The sequence below is a fragment of the Pelophylax lessonae genome, assembly GCF_965119305.1.
Source record: "Pelophylax lessonae genome assembly, chromosome: 1".
NCBI lineage: Eukaryota > Metazoa > Chordata > Amphibia > Anura > Ranidae > Pelophylax > Pelophylax lessonae.
In genome coordinates, this window is record NC_138768.1 from 230039215 (window position 1) to 230059968 (window position 20754).

General features: G+C 44.7%; 1 protein-coding gene across 1 annotated transcript in view; it reads left to right on the plus strand.

Moving 5' to 3' along the window:
- Positions 1-20754, plus strand: part of SETD1B (SET domain containing 1B, histone lysine methyltransferase) — a 136568-nt gene that overhangs the window by 77108 nt on the left and 38706 nt on the right. Inside the window, exon 10 of the mRNA XM_082261769.1 lies at positions 6114-6334. Coding sequence (XP_082117895.1) covers positions 6114-6334 — 221 coding nt within the window. The remainder of the gene's footprint in view (positions 1-6113; positions 6335-20754) is intronic.

Below are 20754 nucleotides of genomic sequence, written 5' to 3' on the forward strand. Positions count from 1 at the left end.
GATAGCTTTATATTGTCCCATAACCCCAGAGCTGTAGTGGTTGCAATTCTGTATAGGGACCACAGGAGCCAACCAACAAGTTCAGTGATGGAGTGGGAGCTGGTAGTTTACAGAGGATATAAAAGTCTACACACCCCTATGAAAATGTCAGGTTTCTGTGATGTAAAACAATGAGACAAAGCTAAATCATTTCAGAACTTTTTCCACATTTAATATGACCTACAGTATAAACTGTACAACTCAGTTGAAATCTTTTAAGGGGAAAGTAAAAATAAAAAACTAAAATAACGTGGTTGCATAAGTGTGTATGACCTACAGTATAAACTGTACAACTCAGTTGAAATCTTTTAAGGGGAAAGTAAAAATAAAAAACTAAAATAACGTGGTTGCATAAGTGTGTACACCCTCTTATAACTTGGGATGTAGCTGTGTTCAGAATTAAGCAATCACATTCAAACTCACGTTAAATAGGAGTCAGTACACACCTGCCATCATTTAAAGTGGCTCTGATTAACCCCAAAGAAAGTTCAGCTGTTCTAGTAGATTTTTCCTGACATTTTATTAGTCGCATCCTGCAGCAAAAGCCATGGTCCCCAGAGAGCTTCCAAAGCATCAGAGGGATCTTCTTGTTAAAAGGTATGTGTCAGGGGAAGGGTACAAAAAATGTCCAAAGCATTAGATATACCATGGAACACAGTGAAAACAGTCTTCATCAAGTGGAGAAAATATGGCACAACAGTGACATTACCAAGAACTGGACATCCCTCCAAAATTTATGAAAAGACGAGAAGAAAACTGGTCAGGGAGGCCGCTAAGAAGCCTACAGCAACAACAAAGGAGCTGCAGCAATATATGGCAAGTACTGGCTGTGTGGTACATGACAAAAATCTCCCATATTCTTCAAATATCTGGGCTATGGGGTAGAGTGGCAAGACTGAAGCCTTTTCTTACAAAGAAAAACATTGAAGTCCAGCTAAATTTTGCAAAAACACATCCAAAGTTTCCCAAAGGCATGTGGGGAAAATGTGTTCTGGTCTAAACTTTTTGCCCATAATTCCAAAAGATATGTTTGGCGCACATCACCAAAAGAACACCATACCCACAGTGAAGCATGGTGGTGGCAGCATTATGCTTTTGGACTGTTTTTTCTTCAGCTGAAACAGGGTCCGTTGTCCGGGTAGAAGGGAATTATGAACAGTTCCAAATACCAGTCAATATTGGCACAAAACCTTCTGTTAGCTGAACATGAAGAGGAACTTCATCTTTAAGCATGACAATGACCCAAAGCGTACATCCAAATCAACAAATGAATGTCTTTACCAGAAGGAGATTAAGGTTTTGGAATCACCCATCCAGAGCCCAGACCTGAATCTGATTGAAAATCTGTGGGGTGATCTGAAGGGGGCTGTGCACAGGAGATGCCCTACTATCTGACAGATTTAAGTGTTTTTGTAAAGAAGATTGGGCAGATATTGCCAAGTCAAAGTGTGCCATGCTGATAGACTTTCTACCAAAAAAGACTCAGTGCTGTAATAAAATCAAAAGATGCTTCAACAAAGTATTCGTTTAAGGGTGTGCACACTTATTCAGCCATGTTTTTTTATTTTTACTTCCCTCCATCTAAATGATTTCAGTTTGTTGTTCAACTGAGTTGTACAGTTTATAGGTCACATTAAAGGTGGAAAAAGTTCTGAAATCATTTATCTTTGTCTCATTTTTGTTACATCACAGAAACCTGACATTTTAACAGGGGTGTGTAGAATTTTTATATCCACTGTACACTCGTGTACAGGTGATAACCGTTTGTCACTTCATGTCCCTGAGTTGTGGGATAGCAGGTCTGAGGCTCTGCAGGACCAAATTCCGGCAATGGACGTGTTACAAAAAGTTTCCAGGGAATCTGGATGATGTAAGAAAGAATTAGGAGCTGTTAGAAGCTATTGTAGATGGTGATAATGCTGAAGGCACACCCGGACAGAGAGGAGCCAAATCAATATGCGGCCCATCTTGATCAGCTGCTTAACAGCATCCCCACTCCAGTAAGTGCATGTTTTATTCTTTTTAGCATGTCCTTTGGGAAAGTAGCAGTGTATTGATGGCATTTGAATTATTTTTGCTACCTGTATAGTGTGCAAATCTTTACAAGGAAGGTGCCATTGGACAGCTTTACTTTAAATGGTGCCATTGTTAAAATTTATCTCCTGGAAAAAAAATGGCTCCTTTCACTCTTCAAGTGGGTACACACGGGAAGCTTTTTTTTTTGTTCAACCCAGCAGGCTAAACAAATGAAAAAAATTACAGATTGCTGTACTAACACATTCTCCCCTGCTGAGCTATTGTGTTCTCACAGGAGGACTGCCCTCCCCACTAGAACATGGTGATCAGCCATTGCTGCGAGTGCTGTTCGGATGCTGGTTTTCCAGCATGCTCGTTCAGCAGAAGCCAGTTGTGGGACCGGCTACTGTCAGACGAGGAGCTGTTTAAACGGGCTAAAAGTCGACCAGTTCCTGTCGAAGCGACCACTTTTGTATGATTTTCCGCCCATGTGTACCCAGCATTAAAGGATAAGTTCACCTTTTAACAAAAAAATAATAAATGCACAGTTTTTTGCAGGTAAAAGGATTGCACCAAAGATCAGCAGATCGCTGATGCCATGCAAATCTCCTGCATAGTTTCATTGTAAGCTGTCTGGCAGTACATACCGGTAGGCTGTTTTACACAAAGAATCAATGAACTACCAAAGCTCAACAGCGCTGTGGTAGTTCATTGAGAACTACAAGCCAAAGGCTGTCGGTACTTGTAGTTCATTTTTTTTACACGGCTGCACTCTTTGAATTGTTGCAGCGAGTATGGTACGGGCTCTGATGCTGAACATGTTATGTGTCACACCCTAAATATGGATGTAAGATGTTCAGAAAGATCAACTTATCCTTTAGGTTTTGAATCAAAAGCACATTGTTTATAAGTAAGTTTATAAATAATTTTCAGCTTACAATGCAACAAATCTTGATTGGTTTATATGGGTTATGTTGTACAGTCTTGCTCTTTGTTGGTGATCTCAATATTTGTGCTTTTATTGCAATTCAATGGAAATTTGACATGGCTGTGGGCACCTAAAAACATGCTTTTAGGAGTGTGACCTCTAAAGCTGGACATGGATGGATAGAATTTCAAATGAAAATTATTAGTAAAAGTCTTAGAAAAATTCATACGAAGATTCTCAGAACATTTGTCTTTCGAAAGTTTTTTTTTTTTTTTTCTTGGGAGCATTTTTTAATATCTGCTTCCCGATGTAAGATAGGCATCCCATCGTGGATCGATACCTTAGCTGTCAGCTTCTTGGTAATAAACAATACCTCATCCCAAAAGCTGTGCAGAAGGAAGTCCTCCTGCACCACTGACCCTTAAAAAGTGGAGGTCATTTGTAAATGCAGTTCTCCCCTTGTACATAGCCGCTTATAATAGCAGAGGATGTCTCTCTAAATTTGAGAAAGTGCAGTACTCATGGCTAAAGAACTGTGGTTCTGACTTGACTTTTTTTTTATAATTGGGAGCTCGAGCAATGCCCTAAGCACTTTAGTCCCCTTTGAGCTACTTTGCCGTCGTATTTTGGTTTGAGTTCCAGCCCAACTTAGTTCTTTGGCTTTTAAGGGACTTGTCCTCTGCTGTGGTGGGACTTGGTGACTGGTCCTTCAGACTACCTTATTGAATTGTACATATGAGTTGATTTTACTACCATGTTTCCTGTTTTATTTGATAACAGGACAAGCTTTGTATTGCCTTTAACCCTGTTGTTGATTTTGAACCCATTTTGGGAGGTGGTGAAGTGCAGCTTGCTTGTTAGTCTGTCTATTGTAAATGTGTTTATTTGGTGACTAGTATTGGTTCTTTGTGTCGTCTTCTCCTATTTTTGTAAAATCAATTAAATAGAATTTATAATGGAAAAAAAAAAATATATGTGCAGATAAATCTTTAATTACAAAGACTATGGAGAACCCAAGCCGAGGGTCTAGTTGTACAAGGGAACCCATGGTGCCATGCATAAAGGTTATTTGCTTCCATTAAGCCTGTTTTTGTGTTCAGGACTATAGCAAGTGGAAAAAGAGTAGAGGGCCCTGTGACACTTAGGATGTAATGGGTTATAAGATGGTCCATATCCTGCTAACCAAACTAGCATCAAATTGGAATAATGAAACATGAATAGATGGGCGAGATTATCAGTAAGTTTCATGGAGACTAATCTGGTGGCTGCTTAGAACCTCTTCCAATGTCTCATCATAATAGGATCCAAATTAGCCCCCACAAAATCTTTCTATTACAAGGCTCGGACTGCATAGAATGCTGGAATCATTTGTGTGGGAGAAGCTGTAGCCATAGCATCAGCTAGATGATTATCTGCAAGCACATGTAATATGGAGCCAAATTGCCGGGTGACAGCATGTCTAAACTGGAGATATCGAAAAAGCATAGAATTCAGCAAGGTGTCTACACCAAAGTTCAAGATGTGGCACCGTAGAAATCTCAGGCAAACATACTGGTTCTGTTTAAAATGGATTTCAACTATTAACCACCACAATACTTAGTTTGGACATAGAGTATCCATGTCCCTTAGCTCGAGAGACTGAGTCGACATCAGGTTGGAAGTGTAGGTCTGGTTAACCTTTGAACCTGCAACTAATCATAGCAAAAGGGTATAGGTCAGGGGTCAGCAACCTTTTTCCACTACTTACTAATAATTCTAACATCGTAATAACCGTACTGGTTTACCTCACTTTAAGGTGCCTCACTTACACAAAGCCAATTCACCCTGAGGGAGCATGCAGGTTCACTCCCTCGAGGCTCTGGGATTGCTGCAGGGTCTCCCCCCCCCCCCCCCCTCCCTTCCCTGCAGCGATTTGTTTGTTCAACTTATACTCACCCTCTCCATTGCTCTCATGCAGCTCCAGCATGTCTCCGGACACCCGGCTTTTTAAAGTGAAAACTGCCTTGTTGCACATTAAGATGGTTTTCACTTTATAGCAGTGCCCTGATCCCTATCCCACTGTATGATAATAATAATCAATAAAATACAAGAAACTTTAACATTAATAACAGAACAGTAATTATAACAGTAATAATGAAAAAAAAAAACAAGAAACTGAAAACTTTGCTTTTTAGATAAAGGAATTAGTGTGAGACTTCAGGCTGTTTGTTACTAGAAAGTCTCTCAACATTACACAGCCCCCCTGCATATTACACAGCCCCCCCCCTCTACACACACCCCCTGCATATTACACACCACCCCCCCTTCCCCTTCAGTGCTGCCCTTTTCTACCTTGCCCCATGCAGAGAGGGAGGCAGAGCAGGAAACTGAATGAGAACATGGGAGAAACACAAAGCAGCGCTGATAAGACAGCGGAGCTTCCAGAGTTATTTTTTCCTATTAACAAGCTGTTGATTGGTTGCTAGGACCACCTAGCAACCAATCACCTGGAAAGTTGACTCTGGAGGCTCCTGCTACTGTGTGTCTCTCCCATGTTCTCATTCAGCTTTCTGATCCCTGCTCCGCTCTGCTCTTACTAAAAATGTCTGGGGGCCGGGTGCATGTGAATTCATCACATGCACTGACGGGCTGGACATTTAGCAGTGGAGGGCCGGGTGCAGCCCGCGGGCTGTAGGTTGCCAACCCCTGGTCTAGGTGATGGGTAGCGCTGTCCGGTACTATAAGGTGCGTAAACCAGGAAACAGTGTGCAAATAGAAAATATGGGATGTCTGCGAATACAAGTCGTGTATATTAAAGTCTGGCATTGCCTGGCCTCCCAAATCCTTAGAATGTTTTAGAGTGGATCAGTTCAGTTTGTCTGCCAGAGTCAAAATGTTGTAGTAGGGAATCTAACACTTTAAATATTTTATTTGCACATAGATCGGAGAGTGCCAAACAATATTAAGAGTTTTGGAAATAAGAATAGTTTTCACAAGGTAATGTGTCCCATTATACATTAGTAAACGGGGATTTTCAGCTTTTAGGTCATTTAGTTGTCCCCCTTCTGAGGAGTCTTGATGACAGAATCCAGATATTGACTCTCTACACAAATGAAGTGCTTACAATTTAAATTTGATTTGATTATTGCAGAGTGTGAACGTGACAGAGATGCTCTGGGGACGTCATTAGATCCATCCAAAAAAGATGCAGACTCTGTAAATGTCCACAGAAAGCCAGCAAGACCTCTAGCCAGTGAGGGTGAAGAAGAAGCAGAAAGCGATGTAGAACAGGAAGCTTCTTACAAGGAAGATGCCTTATCTGAGAAAGATGAAGAGCAAGATGGCACCTCAGTTGGAGGTTTGTCGAGTAAAGTAAGTTGCCTGTATAGTACAATTACAAGATGTATTACAGTGCATTGCTACCAGGTCAGTTGCCCTGTGCTGTCATGTTTCTAATTTCAGTCTTTTATTCATAACCACCTTTTGTAGAATGTTCTGATACTCAATATTCAAATATAAAATAAAAGTCTGAAATGTAACTTTCCACACTAACCTGCTTATTTATTATGGTCTTAAATTGATCATTTAAAACTCTTGTTTTTTTTTTTACTCTTAATTACAATGCAATGCATATATGCCTTAAAGTGTATGCTACCTCGGCATTTCATATTCCTGATTAGTGTATGTTGTACCATGTACTAACTATGCAAAGTTAGTACAGTGATCTTCCCACTGAGCTATTGTGTTCTGACAGGGGGACTGCCCCTTTTCTGCCAGAACACACCAGTCCACGCTCGTAGCCATTGGCATTGCTGTTGGTTTTCCAGCATGCCTGTTTGACGGAAGCCGGAGAGACTGCTGTACACACTGGCCGAATGTCGTCTGGTTTCTGTTGAATCAGCTGATACCAACCCGTATTTAGCCCGTGTATACCAGTCTTAAGACTTCTGCCGACATGACCACCTGCACAGCTCTTTACCGGAAAGATCAGTGTATTTCTCTTCCTCTGCCTCCTGCGAATACACCTTCCTGGTGCCTTAACGCCAAGCTCTCTAAACAACTTATACAGCTGAGGACAGAATTTATGTGATCACTTTTCAAAAAAGAAAAAAAGGTATTTACAATGTTTTTAATAAAGAATCCTCTCTACATCACTGCTGGGGCTTTGTGTTTTCACTTGCAGCTATCCAGCATGGTTAACCTCAGTCTGGCTTTTGGAGCACTGCGTTCAGACCGTGCTGGATTAGTCATGGTGGGGATAACCTGAAAGTTATCTTTTGGTGCTGGGTTTTGCAGGGGGTGCTTTTCAGACTGCATTCTGATAAAGTTAGCTGCAAAACACTTTCCCGGTCCAGAGCCACTGGCAAAGCCTTAGCAGTAGCCCTGTCTCCGAAGGCTGCTTAGTGAGTGAGCTAGTCAGGCTGAGCATCGGGAGCTATCTCACTTTTATGGGTTTCTGGGCACTTTTTTCCATCTCCACACCATTTTATTTGCTGTGGAAGGAGTTAGTGTTGACATCATTCACAAAGTGAAATTTTGTGCACGCTCCATGCTCTGCCATATAGTGTCAGCAAAGCATCTCTCTGCTACTGCTCCTGCTTGCAAGAACGATTCGGAACTTCGATCTCCTCCTACTACTCGCCCACAGTAACTTTGATCACCTTTCGCAATCCAACTTTCACCTGCTACCAGCTGTCCAGGTTTCATGTGTACCTGAGGCCCTGCTCCTTACCTTGAGCCTATACCATGCCTTCGCACCATGAGGTGGCAACATGTCTGGTTCTAGAGAGGAAAGTCCTGATGTTCTGGGTGCCCCCAGTTCACTTTCTACAAACAACTCCAGAGCTAACTGTGACAATGCCATTGTCTGCAGCCTGGTGTCATGTTGGTCTCTGCTATTGAAGTGTATTCTGTTCTCAGAGCCCTCTTTAGCTCAGTCAAATGTAACTTTGTCCTCTCCCCTTTCAGTTGATGCCTTTACAATGGTCATGCAAGACTTTATGGTCCAAATAACCCAGTTTTTAGCTGACTCGGATAGCAGAAGCCACAAGCATGCTCCCATACCCTCTCCTGCAGATTCTTAACCTGATTTGTCCATGGTCTTTTTTACTTTTTCAGTCAACCAGTAAGTTGAACAAAAAACTCACAGCTCCCCTCATCCACACAAGCAATGTGGATGCAAGGATCTCCCCACAGCGCTATTGTATTCTGATAACAGGTACTCATCGCAAACGCTTCCCATGTTTTGCCATGATTCTGCTATCCCGGTCAGAATCTCACACTTCCGCGATTCCAGTACACTCAAGTGTGAATGGAGCCTTGGTGTCACTAGCGACGTTAGATAGTGTCAGAGTCACTTAGTGTCCCTCTCTTCTTTTACTGCAAGTCCTTGATTTCCAGCCAAACTATCACAGTCCCACTATAACCACCATTACTATTATAGTACCCGTATGGATCAGTATCCTGGTCACGATTAGAACTATACTAGTGTCCCCAATAGTATAGTGTCGCCAAATGCGCAGTATTAGCAGGTACAGCTCTTGCATATAGCACCCTCCCCCACCCCCAACAAGTGCAATGTCAGTATAATTTTTCTGATCAATGCCATCTTTGATACATTATTCGCAAAACGGCAGTGTTGGTAAGATCAGGCCTGACCTCTGCTAGCAGTTAATTTTATTTTTAACATGCAAGCAGACCCTGACTGCTAGCCAGGACTACTGTTTGCCATAGTCCCACAAGGTATCTGTAAAGTTAGTGCCCAAAATATCCAAAAAAGGTGTGAGAAGGCATACAGGATTCTGAGCATGACAGATGAGAGCAAAGGGGAGGCTTCACTGTTAGAATCAGGATCAGAATATGAACCCGTGGAAAGCAGCAGCACCCTGACAGAGATGGTAAAATCAAGTGTACCTAACCCCGTGTTGCTGAAGCCACCAAGAATTCGAGCACAGGCCCCTAGAGCCCACAGTTAGCCCAGAGATCAGTTGGAAAAAGCTGACTTAACAACGCCCCTTGACTTAATTTTAGCTCTTTTTTACCAAAGACCATTTATAATTTTGATTGTGGATCAAAGTAATGTTGATGCCCAACAGTACATTGCAGCCAACCCAAATTCCATTCGACTGGCAACCTATCACAGTTTCCGAATTTAAACTTTTTTGGGTCTAACCCTTAACATGGGCATTACAAAGGAGAATGATTTGAGGTTATATTGGGCCACAGACCCGATTCATCATATGCCCATGTTCTTTGCTGCAATTGCCATGAAAAGATCTGAGATAGTAATGCATTTTATGCATTTCAGTGACAACAACCTCGGTCATCCCCGGGGGGTGACCCTGACTATGATCGGCTCAAAAAAACAAAATTCAGCCCCTCGTAAATTACCTGTCCTAGAAATGACCAGATTTGTTTATGCCCCAACAAAACATATGCATAAATTAGTCCCTTGCACATTTTACTGGCAGGCCTGCAATCAAGCAATATCTCCCCAACAAGCATGCCAGATAGGAGGTCAAAATGTATAAGCTCTGTGAGCGGGCCACAGGCTATACATATCGCTTTAGAATTTATGGAGGAAAAGACAGTCAAGTGGAGCCACTTAAATGCCCAGACTACATGGGGAGCAGTGGTAAAATAGTTGTCACCCTTGTTCAATATGGGGTACTATTTGTATGTGGATGACTTTTATGCAGACCTGCCACATTTCATAAATGTGTTCCTTTAAAAAATTGGATGCTGTGGCACCATGCGCTCTAATTGCAGGGGCTTCCCCCAACGGCTTGTTAACACCCCACTTAGAAAGGGGGAGAAAGACTGCTTTTAAAATGGAAGGACATTATGGAGTTATGGTACCCATCCTGTATTCCATTCACCCAAACACAACAGTCCAAATTCACACGGCGTGTGGCGTCGTTGCAAAGCCTCTATGTTTCCACGACTATAATCTAAATATGGAAGGTGTAGATTTTAGCAACCAAATGATGAAGCCATATTTATACTCCCACAGACCTGGACACTGGTACAAAAAAGTGTCTATATGCAGTGGGTATAGGAAAGAATTCCCCCCTCCCCCCTTTAAAATCACATGTTGCATTACAGCCCAAAATTAAGACAGACACAGTTTTTGTTTTAAAATATTGTGATCCCTGTGCTATGTAGTGTGTGGAATGCATTTACAAGACTGCTGCTGGGATGTAAGGTGTATATTCTTCTCAGGTATTTTATGTGTGTACCCAGCGCTGTCTAAAGTGTAAGTGTGTAAAGGGCTTAATATGTGTCTCTATTCATTATTTGTGCAAAAACATAATATTTAAACTGATTGCACTTTCAATTTTTAAAAGTTTGTGTCAGTATTGTGACCGTAGGGTTAAACTGCCCCCTACAGGAATAGGACACTAGGCAGAGAAAAAGCTTGAGCACGCCTATGGGGCAGCCCCTGGGAGTATACTCCCACTTCTTGCTATAGGTCTTCAGTTTTTTAATGCCTAGTCAGGAGTAAGGACCTAGTTCCTTGCTGGAATCTTTGGTCCTGCCAATTTTTTTTCTTTTTAAATTACATTTTTTCCTCATTTTATTATTTTGTTCTTGTGAGAATCTACATTCAAGTGCTGGACTGGGTGACAAACTGGATAATCTAGATCCTCGGGGTCCCCCTAATCCAGCCAGACTGCAGCTTCGTGCTAGGTCAGCCGCGACATAGCCCCACTGGACGGGGGCTGGCCTGCGAGTTAAGTTTAGCGAGGGCGCATACGAACTGGTTTTGGCTTGAGTTGCAGCGTTTCCTCCTGGCTGACAGCACCCACATTATTATGGAGCGGTTTCCTGTCCAGAGTGGTGCCCACCCTGTTCATAGTGTGATAAGTAGCTGTTCCCCTTCTACCCCTGGCAGGTTTTGGGGTGGACGTGGGCCCCTCCCTGGGATGGTCGGACCCCCGGGCTCCCCTCTCTCCCAGTTTGCCTCCCCCCCCGTCTCGGTGGTCTAATGCAGCCTCTGCCCACACACACCCCCTGCCCCCATCTGCCCACACACACCCCCTGCCCCCCCTGGAGCCGGACATACCTTTTTAGGTTATATGTGGTGCTGCAAAGGGGGTGGGGGGGGGGGAGCGTGCGGCATATGACCGAATGATCATTCCTTGGGAGGGGGCTTGGCCTGGTGGGGGCAACTGCCAGGGCCCCCCTTCCTGTTGGGGGTCGTTTTTTGTGCTCCGGGGTCCCCCCTGGGATCCCCGGGTGCCACGCAGGCCGCCATTTTCTTGTAGCCTTATGTGATACAGCTTGGCGGCCATGTTTATGTAGCCTCGGCAGCCATTCTTCTATGGTTTTCCATTGCAAATAGCGGCGGCCATGTTTTTGGAGTCAGATGGGTGGTGGAGGTCGGCCTCTAGAGCTAATACATCGATGCTCCTCTTCCTGATCGCCGCATGGTGTGCAGATAGTTCAGGCTGGGAATACCTGACCGGTGTGGGGAGTGCCTTTGTGGGGTTTTCTCTCCCTCTCCCTCTTCCTGCTATTGCTGGGCCTTGTAGTGCCACAGCGCGGTGGGGTGTCCTTTTTGCAGTATTTTACACTTTTTTTGTGTGTTCCCCTCTTCATTCATGGAGTCCATGGAGCATTTTTCACCACCTGACCCCCTCTCAGAGACTGCGGGGCCCTCCGCAGACCAACAATTATCTGCACTGACAGCGGTCCTGGATCCTTGGTTTCCAAAGTAGTTTGGTCCTGGGCAAACAGGCTAGCAAAAAGCGCCCCCGCCTCCTCCTGCTTCTTCTGTCTCCATCCAGAGTCTGTTTCCGCGGACGCAATTTATCCTTCCGGTCTATGTCCATGCACCCTCCGTGCTCGGATAGTGAGGATGATTCCTCGGGTCCTCTAGCCACACACGAAAAGGCGCTGGTGGATGCACTGATTGTATAAGTATGGGAAACTTTGCATATGGAAGATGCAACTAATGCAGCATTCCGCAATGCGGTACCCTTACGAGGAGTCCCTCCTTAAAAAATGGACGGTACCTCCTGTAGTAGACTCACTGGTTTCCAGGTTAAATAAAGCCACTGTAATTCCGGTTGAAGAGTCCCCGTTCTTCTCAGACCCGGCTGATAGGCGGCTGGAGGCCTTGACCCGCCATATGTTCACTGAGGCTGGGGTCGGCACTTAGGCCGGTATTTATTATTGCCCTAGTGTCACAAGCTATGACTGAATGAGCTAAAATTCTACGCCGGGACCTGGAGGAGAAACCGCTCCCCTGCCTTTTTGGAGCTGCGGGATCAGTTGGTTCAAGGGCTACAGTTTGTGACGCCTCTTTGGATGCTTCTCCCCTGCTTTCTAGATTATCTGTCTCAGCAGTGTTCCTGCGGCGCATTATCTGGCTGAAATGCTGGTCTGCGGACCAGGCTTCTAAAAAGGCCTTGTCCAATCTTCTATTCATGGGGGATCGCCTGTTTGGAGCTTCCTTGGAAAAGGCCTCACAGGGGGAAAGAGTACTCTTCTTCCTCAGGCTTCCAAGGGTACGGAAGCCTTGGTCGGGTAAACCATAAGTGGGTTCCGCCAGACCTGCGGAGAAACATTCCTCTGCATGCAGGGGCGCCCCCACCCGTATCTGGAGTGGGGGTATATCTTCGCTGTTTTCCAGATCCGTGGACCTCCCTGATCCAGGACAAGTGGGTCCACGAAGTCATTCGCTCTGGCTACAAGATCGAGTTTCGATCATATCCTTCGACGAAAAGGTTCTTCCCGTCCAACCTGCGCCTATCCCCAGATCGCTTAAATGATCTCTATGGCGCGGTGCAAGATCTGCTTCTTCAAGGGGTGATTGTTCTGGTTCCAAAGTCGGAACGTTTTAAAGGTTTTTTTACTCAAACCTGTTTACAGTCCCCAGGAAGGAGGGCAGTGTGCGTCCAATACTAGACCTCAAGGTGCTAAACTGCCTTGTGCGGGTACAGAAGTTCCGAATGGAGTCCATTCGCACGGTGGTGGCAACCTTACATCAGGGGGACTTTCTCGCCTCCATCGACATCAAGGATGCCTACCTTCACATCCCAATATGTGTCACCCATCAGCGCTTTCTCCGCTTTGCCGTGGGCGAGGAGCATTATCAATTTGTGGCGTTACCCTTTGGTCTCGCCTCCACTCCTCGGGTCTTCACAAGTGTTGACCCTGGTTCTAGCATTACTGTGTCAGCGGGGGATCGCCAAACTGAAGTACCTGGACAATCTACTCTTACGAGCAGAGTCTTCAACTGCCTTGTTGGACAACTTGGAGATTACTCTGCAAACGCTGAGGGTGTTTGGTTGGATTCTGAATCTTCAGAAGTCTGCTCTGGTTCCGTCCACAAGCCTGAACTACCTGGGTTTGACTCTGGATTCCTCCTCAGCCAGAGTGTTTTCTTCCTCTGGAGAAACTTCAAAAGTTGCAGGAGGCAATTTGGCTTCTGCTATCCAGCAGACACTTCAGTTTCTTCAGACTTGAATGTGGGTGCTGGGCCTGTTGGTGTCTACCTTTTGAGGCGGTTCTGCTTGCTCAGTTCCACACCAGATCTCTGCAAAAGGAGATTCTGGTAAAATGGAGCAATGATCCTCAGTCTCTGGACAATCTGATCCTGTTGAGCCGGAGTATGAGTGAGTCCCTAGTTTGGTGGCTTCATTCTTCGGCACTTCATCAGGGAAAATCATTTCTCCCCCCTGTACTGGACGGTTGTCATCACAAATGCCAGCCTATCCGGGTGGGGAGGCGTCCTCGGCCTGAGTGTGCCCAGGGGGTCTGGTCTCTTGAAGAGTCCAGGCTACCAATCGGTGTTCTGGAGCTCTGAGCAATCAGACTTTGTCTGGATCATTGGACACGTCGCCTCCAGGGGTGTCCTGTACAAATTCAATCGGACAATGCCACGGCTGTGGCCTGTGTCATTCACCAAGGGGGCTCAAGAAGTGTCCTGGTGGCTCGGGAAGTAGCTGGCATGTAAGATGGGCAGAATGATTGTTCCAGCCCTCTCTGCTGTACACTTTCCAGGGGTGGAAAATTGGCAAGCGGATTATCTCAGTTGACAGGTGTTAGACCAGGGAGAATGGTCACTTCATCTGGAGGTGTTCCATCAGTTGTGTCTCCGGTGGGGTACTCCCGAGGTGGATCTGTTGGCCTCTCGCCTCAACAGAAAAGTTCAGAGGTTTGTGGCAGGGATCATCTAGCTGACGCTACAGACGTGCTAGTGGCTCCTTGGAGTAAGTATTGTCTGATTTTTCGACTTTCCTCTTCCGCTTCTGTCGAAACTCCTATGCAGGACTTAGGCATAAGGGATTCCGGTCATCCTAGTGGCTCCAGACTGGCCTCGCTGGTCTTGGTACGCTGATCTGGTACGGCTGGTCGCCGATGCTCCTTGGAGCCTTCCCCTCAGGGAAGATCTGCTGTCCCAAGGGCCAATCTTCCATCCTGCTTTGCAGTCACTGGCTTTGATGGCTTGGCTGTTAAAAGCCAGGTGCTGGGGGTTAGAGGGTTGTCTGGCTCTGTGATTCTTAAGCTTTTAAAAGCTAGAAAATCTACTTCTGGGAAGATCTACCATTGTACGTGGAAGACGTACATTGCGTGGTGTGAATCCCTCCAAGTTCATCCGAGTTCCTTTTTGATGACTCGGATCTTAGCTTTCCTCCAACGAGGGGTTAAGCAGCGCCTGGCCTTGGGTACCATGAAAGACCAGGTCTTGGCCTCGGCGGTGTTCTTTCAAGGTCCGTTGGCCACACACTCTTGGTGTGTACCTTTCTACAGGGTGTGAGATGCTTGGTTCTCCCAGTGCGGTCTCCATTGCCACCGTGGGACCTCAATTTGGTGGTGTTAGCTCTCCAAAAGCCTCCCTTTGAAAATGTTAGGGAGATTCCCCTGCTTATGTTGTCTCAGAAGGTGGCTTTTTTGGTGGCCATTACTTCTGCACGCAGGGTGTCTGAACTGGTGGCGCTGTCTTGTCGTTGACCTTACCTGGTGGTTCACAGGGATAAGGTGGTTCTTTGTCCATGGTGGTTCTTGGTCCATGTCCATTGTTCCTTCAAAAGGTCCTCTCTGAAGACATTGTGCCCTCCAAAAAACAAGATAAAACTGCAAAAAAGCTGTTCAAAGATAGGTATACAAAATCCCACATGGTATAGATAAACTTAAAAATGGTAGATCTTTATTAAATGTAAAAAACATGTAGAATATCACATAAGTCAACAACAGGTCACACATAATGACATAAACAATGATTAAAAGAAAACCCAGGTGACTACCAGATCGGGGAAATATTGCACATGAATCCAAGGTATGTTAAAGAGCCTGCATGGAGATGATTAAGGACTGACAAACAGAACCCTGAAATAAAATTGCTCCAACCCAGAAGTTCCCAAACAATTGCAAAGGATTATAAGCAGATTCCTATAAGGTAGTTGAAAAGCTGAACAGATGAGAATATGCTGCTGGGAAGCCAATCCTGAAGTTACAGCTGATGCAGGATGTATGGTAACAATTGTATGTCAAAATTCCACCAGAATTGGTGGAAGATAGCAATTGTGGAAAAGCCACTAAGGTTAATGCTAATATAAATAGCCAGCCGTCATTTAGATCCTTCATCGCTGCATCAGCGGGCATGGAGGTAACATTACCCAATCTGGAATCACCTGGGAAAGATGTACGTCACTTGATAATGCGTTTTTATCCACCAATCAGTGGACTTCTTCAGATTGGGTAATGTTACCTCAGTGCCCACTGATGCAGCGAGGAAGGATCTGAATGACAGCCGGCTGGCTATTAACATTAGCCGCTCTTCTTCTGGGTGGGAGGACCTTAATTCTTGCCTTTTCCAATTCCACTACATCACAAAATGCTGGGATCTCTAATCAGGACTTTCATATATAGCCTCACTTGCTGAGTTGCTCTTGTTCCTGGACTTTTGCATGAATTGCCAAGCAGTGAGTATTACTCCCATTAATACATTGGTGAAGTCGGTATCCTGCTGAGTTTATACAAACCTGGAAACTGGACTACACGCTATCCCGAGGTGATGAACTATACAATTTTTTAATCTGTATGTTGATCTGACATTTATCCTTTGATTGCATATTGCACCATATACCTTGAGACTGTTGGTATATCCCGACCACAGAGGCACATTTCATGAGGGAAAGATTCACTGCATTATTAGGTCTGCTTTCTGAACTGGAGAGCCGTTAATTTGTTACACAGCTAAAATTACATTGTTACTTTCTGTATAAAACTTTCACCTTTGGCCACTTACTAACAAGTGTCTGGGATTACAAGTTTGGCTGCCAATTACATTTCAATTGATACATTGATTAACATTGTATCTGCCTTCACCGCCATTGAACGGTGATTCCTACCTTGCTGAAGATGGCTATTAGTGGCTTTTCAACAATTGCTATCTTGACCGCCCCTGGTGGAATTTTGACATGCAATTGTTACCATACATCCTGCATCAGCTGTAACTTCATGATCGGCTTCCCAGCAGCATATTCTCAGCTGTTCAGCTTTTCAACTACCTTATAGGAATCTGCTTATAGTCCTTTGCAATTGTTTTTGAACTTCTGGGTTGGAGCAATTTTACTTCAGAGTTCTGTTAGTCTATAATCATCTCCATACAGGCTCTTAAATATTCCTTGGATTCATGTGCAATATTTCCCTGATTTGGTAGTCACCTGGGTTTTCTTTTAATCAATGTTTGTCATTACGTGTGACCTGTTGTTGACTTATGTGATATTCTACATGTTTTTTACATTTAATAAAGATCTACCATTTTTCAGCCTATCTATATTATTATTATTATACAGGATTTATATAGCGCCAACAGTTTGCGCAGCACTTTACAATGTGGGGGAGGACAATACAGTTACAGTACAATTCAATACAGGAGGGCCCTGCTCGTTAGAGCTTACAATCTAGAAGGGAGGGTCAAGTGAAACAAAAGGCAGTAACCGAGGGGGATGGGCAGATGGAGAAAATGGAGGTAGAATTGTTAGGTGTGGGTAGGATGGGCTTCTCTGAAGAGGAGGGTTTTTAGAGATTGCCTAAAAGCTAATAGAGAAGGAGATAATCGGACAGATAAGGTTAAGGAGTTCCATAGGATTGGAGAGGCTCTGGTAAAGTCCTGGAGGCGAGCATGGGAGGAGGTGACAAGGGAGCTAGAGAGCAGGAGGTTTTGAGAGGAACGAAGAGAGCGATTAGGTTGGTATTTTGAGACTAGGCTAGTGATGTAGTTGGGGGCTAAGCTGTGGATGGCTTTGTAAGATGTTGTTAGTATTTTGAATTTGATTCGTTGGGTGAGCGGAAGCCAGTGGAGGGCTTGACAGAGAGGAGCGGTGGATACTGAGTGATTGGTAAGATGGGTGAGTCTGGCGGCAGCATTCATGATGGATTGAAGGGGGGATAGCCTGTGTAGAGGTAAGCCAATGAGGAGGGAATTGCAGTAGTCGAGGCGTGAGATGACCAGGGAGTGAACTAAGAGCTTTGTTGTGTCTTTGGTTAGAAAGAGGTGTATTTTGGAGATGTTGCGGAGGTTAAGGCGGCAAGATTTGGACAGCGATTGGATGTGGGGCTTGAAGGAGAGTTCAGAGTCCAGGACAACACCTAGGACCTTGACATGCGGGAATGGGCTGATAGTAATTCCATCAATATTGACAGAGAGATCAGGGGAATGGGCACGTGGTGCAGGAAAAATTATTAGCTCGGTTTTGGATGGATTGAGTTTGAGGAAGTGGTGTGACATCCAGACCGATATATCAGATAGTAAATTAGTGATACGTGCGGAGACTGAGGGAGAGAGCTGAGGGGTGGATAAATAGATTTGGGTATTGTCAGCGTAGAGATGGTATTGGAAGCCGTGAGAGGCTATCAGCTGACCCAGAGAGGAGGTGTAGATTGAAAATAGGAGGGGTCCAAGAACAGAGCCTTGGGGGACCCCAACCGAGAAGGGAAGAGGAGAGGAGGAAGTAGAATTGTAAGTAACGCTAAAGGTGCGGTTGGATAAGTAGGAAGATAACCAGTGAAGAGTACAGTCACGGAGACCAAAGGCATGGAGTTTTTGAGGAGGAGGAGGGGATGGTCAACCGTATCAAAGGCAGCAGAAAGGTCCAGGAGGAGGAGTACAGAATAGTGTCCATTGGTTTTGGCTGTTAGTAGATCGTTTGTCAATTTTAGGAGAGCAGTTTCAGTGGAGTGTTGAGGCCGAAATCCAGACTGAAGGGGATCAAGGAGGCTATTCTCGGCAAGGTGGTCGCACAGTCGGTTGTAGACCAGACGTTCAAGGAGTTTGGACAAAAAGGGGAGCAAGGAAATCGGGCGTAGGTTGTTAAGATCGGTTGGGTCCAGTGAGGGCTTTTTAAGTATGGGGCTGACTAGTGCATGTTTTAGAGAGTTGGGGAAGATGCCAGAAGAGAGGGAGAGATTGAAGATGTGGGTTAGAGAGTGTAGAATAGGGCTAGAGGGTGAACGTTGCATTTGCGAGGGAACAGGATCCAGGGGACAGGTGGTTAAGTGGACATTAGCAAGTAGTTTAGCAACCTCGTCTACAATGGTGTGGTTAAATGAGGGAAGTAGTGATCCCACCTGTGGGCATGAAGCGTAAAGCATGGAAGGTATCTGAACAGCAATGATCTCCTTACAGATTGTATCAATCTTTTGTTTGAAGTGGTTGACAATCTCCTGGGCAGTGAGTGAATCAGTGGGTGGAGGCAGTGGAGGACGGAGAAGAGAATTAAAGGTAGCGAAGAGTTGGTGGGGGCGAGATGACAAGTTGTTAATGAGAGTGATTAAAATAGGTCTGCTTGGCAGTGTGGAGATTACAATTGTATTTTTGGAGGGCAGATTTATATTGGTTGAAATCTTTCTGAAACAAAAGCCCCGTACACACGATCAGATTATCGAACGATCTGTCGTCCGTTTTTTGTGGCATGCTAGTCTGATGTGGAAAGTGAAGAGGTTATTTTCATACGAATTTTCCCGTACGACAGAATTCTACTTCAGAAGTGATGTCATGTGTTGGATTGTTTTGTATGTGTGCTTTCGTTTCTGAGCATGCCTAGTCTTGCTCTCAATGATTTATGTATGGTAATGGTAATGATTAAGCACAAGATGTATGTGTGAAACGCGTCTACGAGACTTCATGCTGGTGTCTTTGGTGTCATCATTTGCAACTTTTGGAAATAAAGGTATTTGAAGCCTATTGGAATCCCTGGATGTGCGGCTAATTCTTTTCCTACTAGTCTTGCTCTCAAGATTTTTTTCCGTAGAAAAACTGTACCAATAAAACTAAAATCGGACGTTGTGTTGACGGACGATAAAAATTTTATAGCCTGCACATCCAGTTTTTGTCATCCGAAAATCCGTAATCGGCTGTCAAAAGCACTATACTAACAATCCGAAAATCGGCAGATCGTTCGTCTGGACGAAATTTCCCTTCAGATTTTCTTATCGTGTGTACAGCCTTTAGTCTTATGCCATAGGCGCTCAAGAGCACGGCTATGCTTTTTCAGACTTCTAGTGTTATCTGTTTGCCAAGGTTAAAGGGGTCGGGGTCTGATTCGGTGTGTAGTGAGAGGGGGGCCAGTGTGTCCAGGTAGGCTAAGAGTGAAGCGTTGTAGACAGAAGTGGCTAGGTTGATATACCGCGTGGGATTTTGTATACCTATCTTTGAGCAGCTTTTTTGCTGTTTTATCTTAGTTTTCTGGCTCCTTACATTTATAGGTTATCCCACACCTAATTGGTGAGGCGGTGAGGCTTTATTACCAGTGTTATTATCTGTTTTTTTCATTTATACATTGTGTTGCCCTCTCTGTGCCCCAAGCCCAAGCATCCTAAGAAAGTTGCTTTGCACTCCTTAGATGTAGTTCGGGTAATAAGGGTGTATCTGGCAGCTGTGGAGTCTTTTTGGAAGTCAGACTGGCTGGCTGCCTGCCTCTGCTGTGACCTTTCCAGATGGATCAGACAGACTGTGATTCAGGCTTATTCTATTAAGGGTCAGGTTCCTCCTTTGCCTGTCAAAGCACACTCTACTCGGGCAACTTGGCGCCTCCTGGGTCTTCCGTCACCAGGCATCAGTGATGCAGGTTTGCAAGGCGGCCACTTCTTCGTCTGTACGCACATTCGCAAAGTTTTCATAAAGTGGATGTGTTGGCATCTGCGGATGCTTCCTTTGGCCGCAAAGTTTTTGCAGGCTGCTGTTTAGAGGACTTGTTCTCTTTGAGGGTGTTTTTTTTTCAGATGAGCTCAAGTTGTTGACATTTGAGCTTCAAGTTACCTGGTTGACTAGGTTTAACCTTGGGGAAGTTGTTTTGTTCTGCTGTTCCCACCCCTCATGTTTGACACTGCTTTGGGATGTCCCGATGGTCAAGAAGATGAAGTGCTGTGTCCATTAATGAACGAAAGAAAAAATTGGATTTTTGACTTACCGTAAAATCCATTTATCTGATGTTCATTGACGGACACAACACCAGCCTCTATCAAGTTGGGTTTGTTTCTTCTGACACTGCTTGTTACTAAACTGAACACCTATAGCAGGAAGTGGGAGTATACACCCAGGGACATGCCCCATGGGTGTGCTCAAGCTTTTTCTCTGGCTAGTGTCCTACTCCTGTAGGGGGCAATATAACCCTATGATCAAGAAGATGAATTGTTGGGTTTGTTAAATAAACATCAGAGAAATGGGGTAAGTCAAAAATCCCATTTTCTCTTTTGTTCATTGACAGACACAGCTCCAGTTTTCTTGACCATTGGGTTATGCTGCCCCCTACAGGAGAAGGACACTAGGCAGGAAAAAA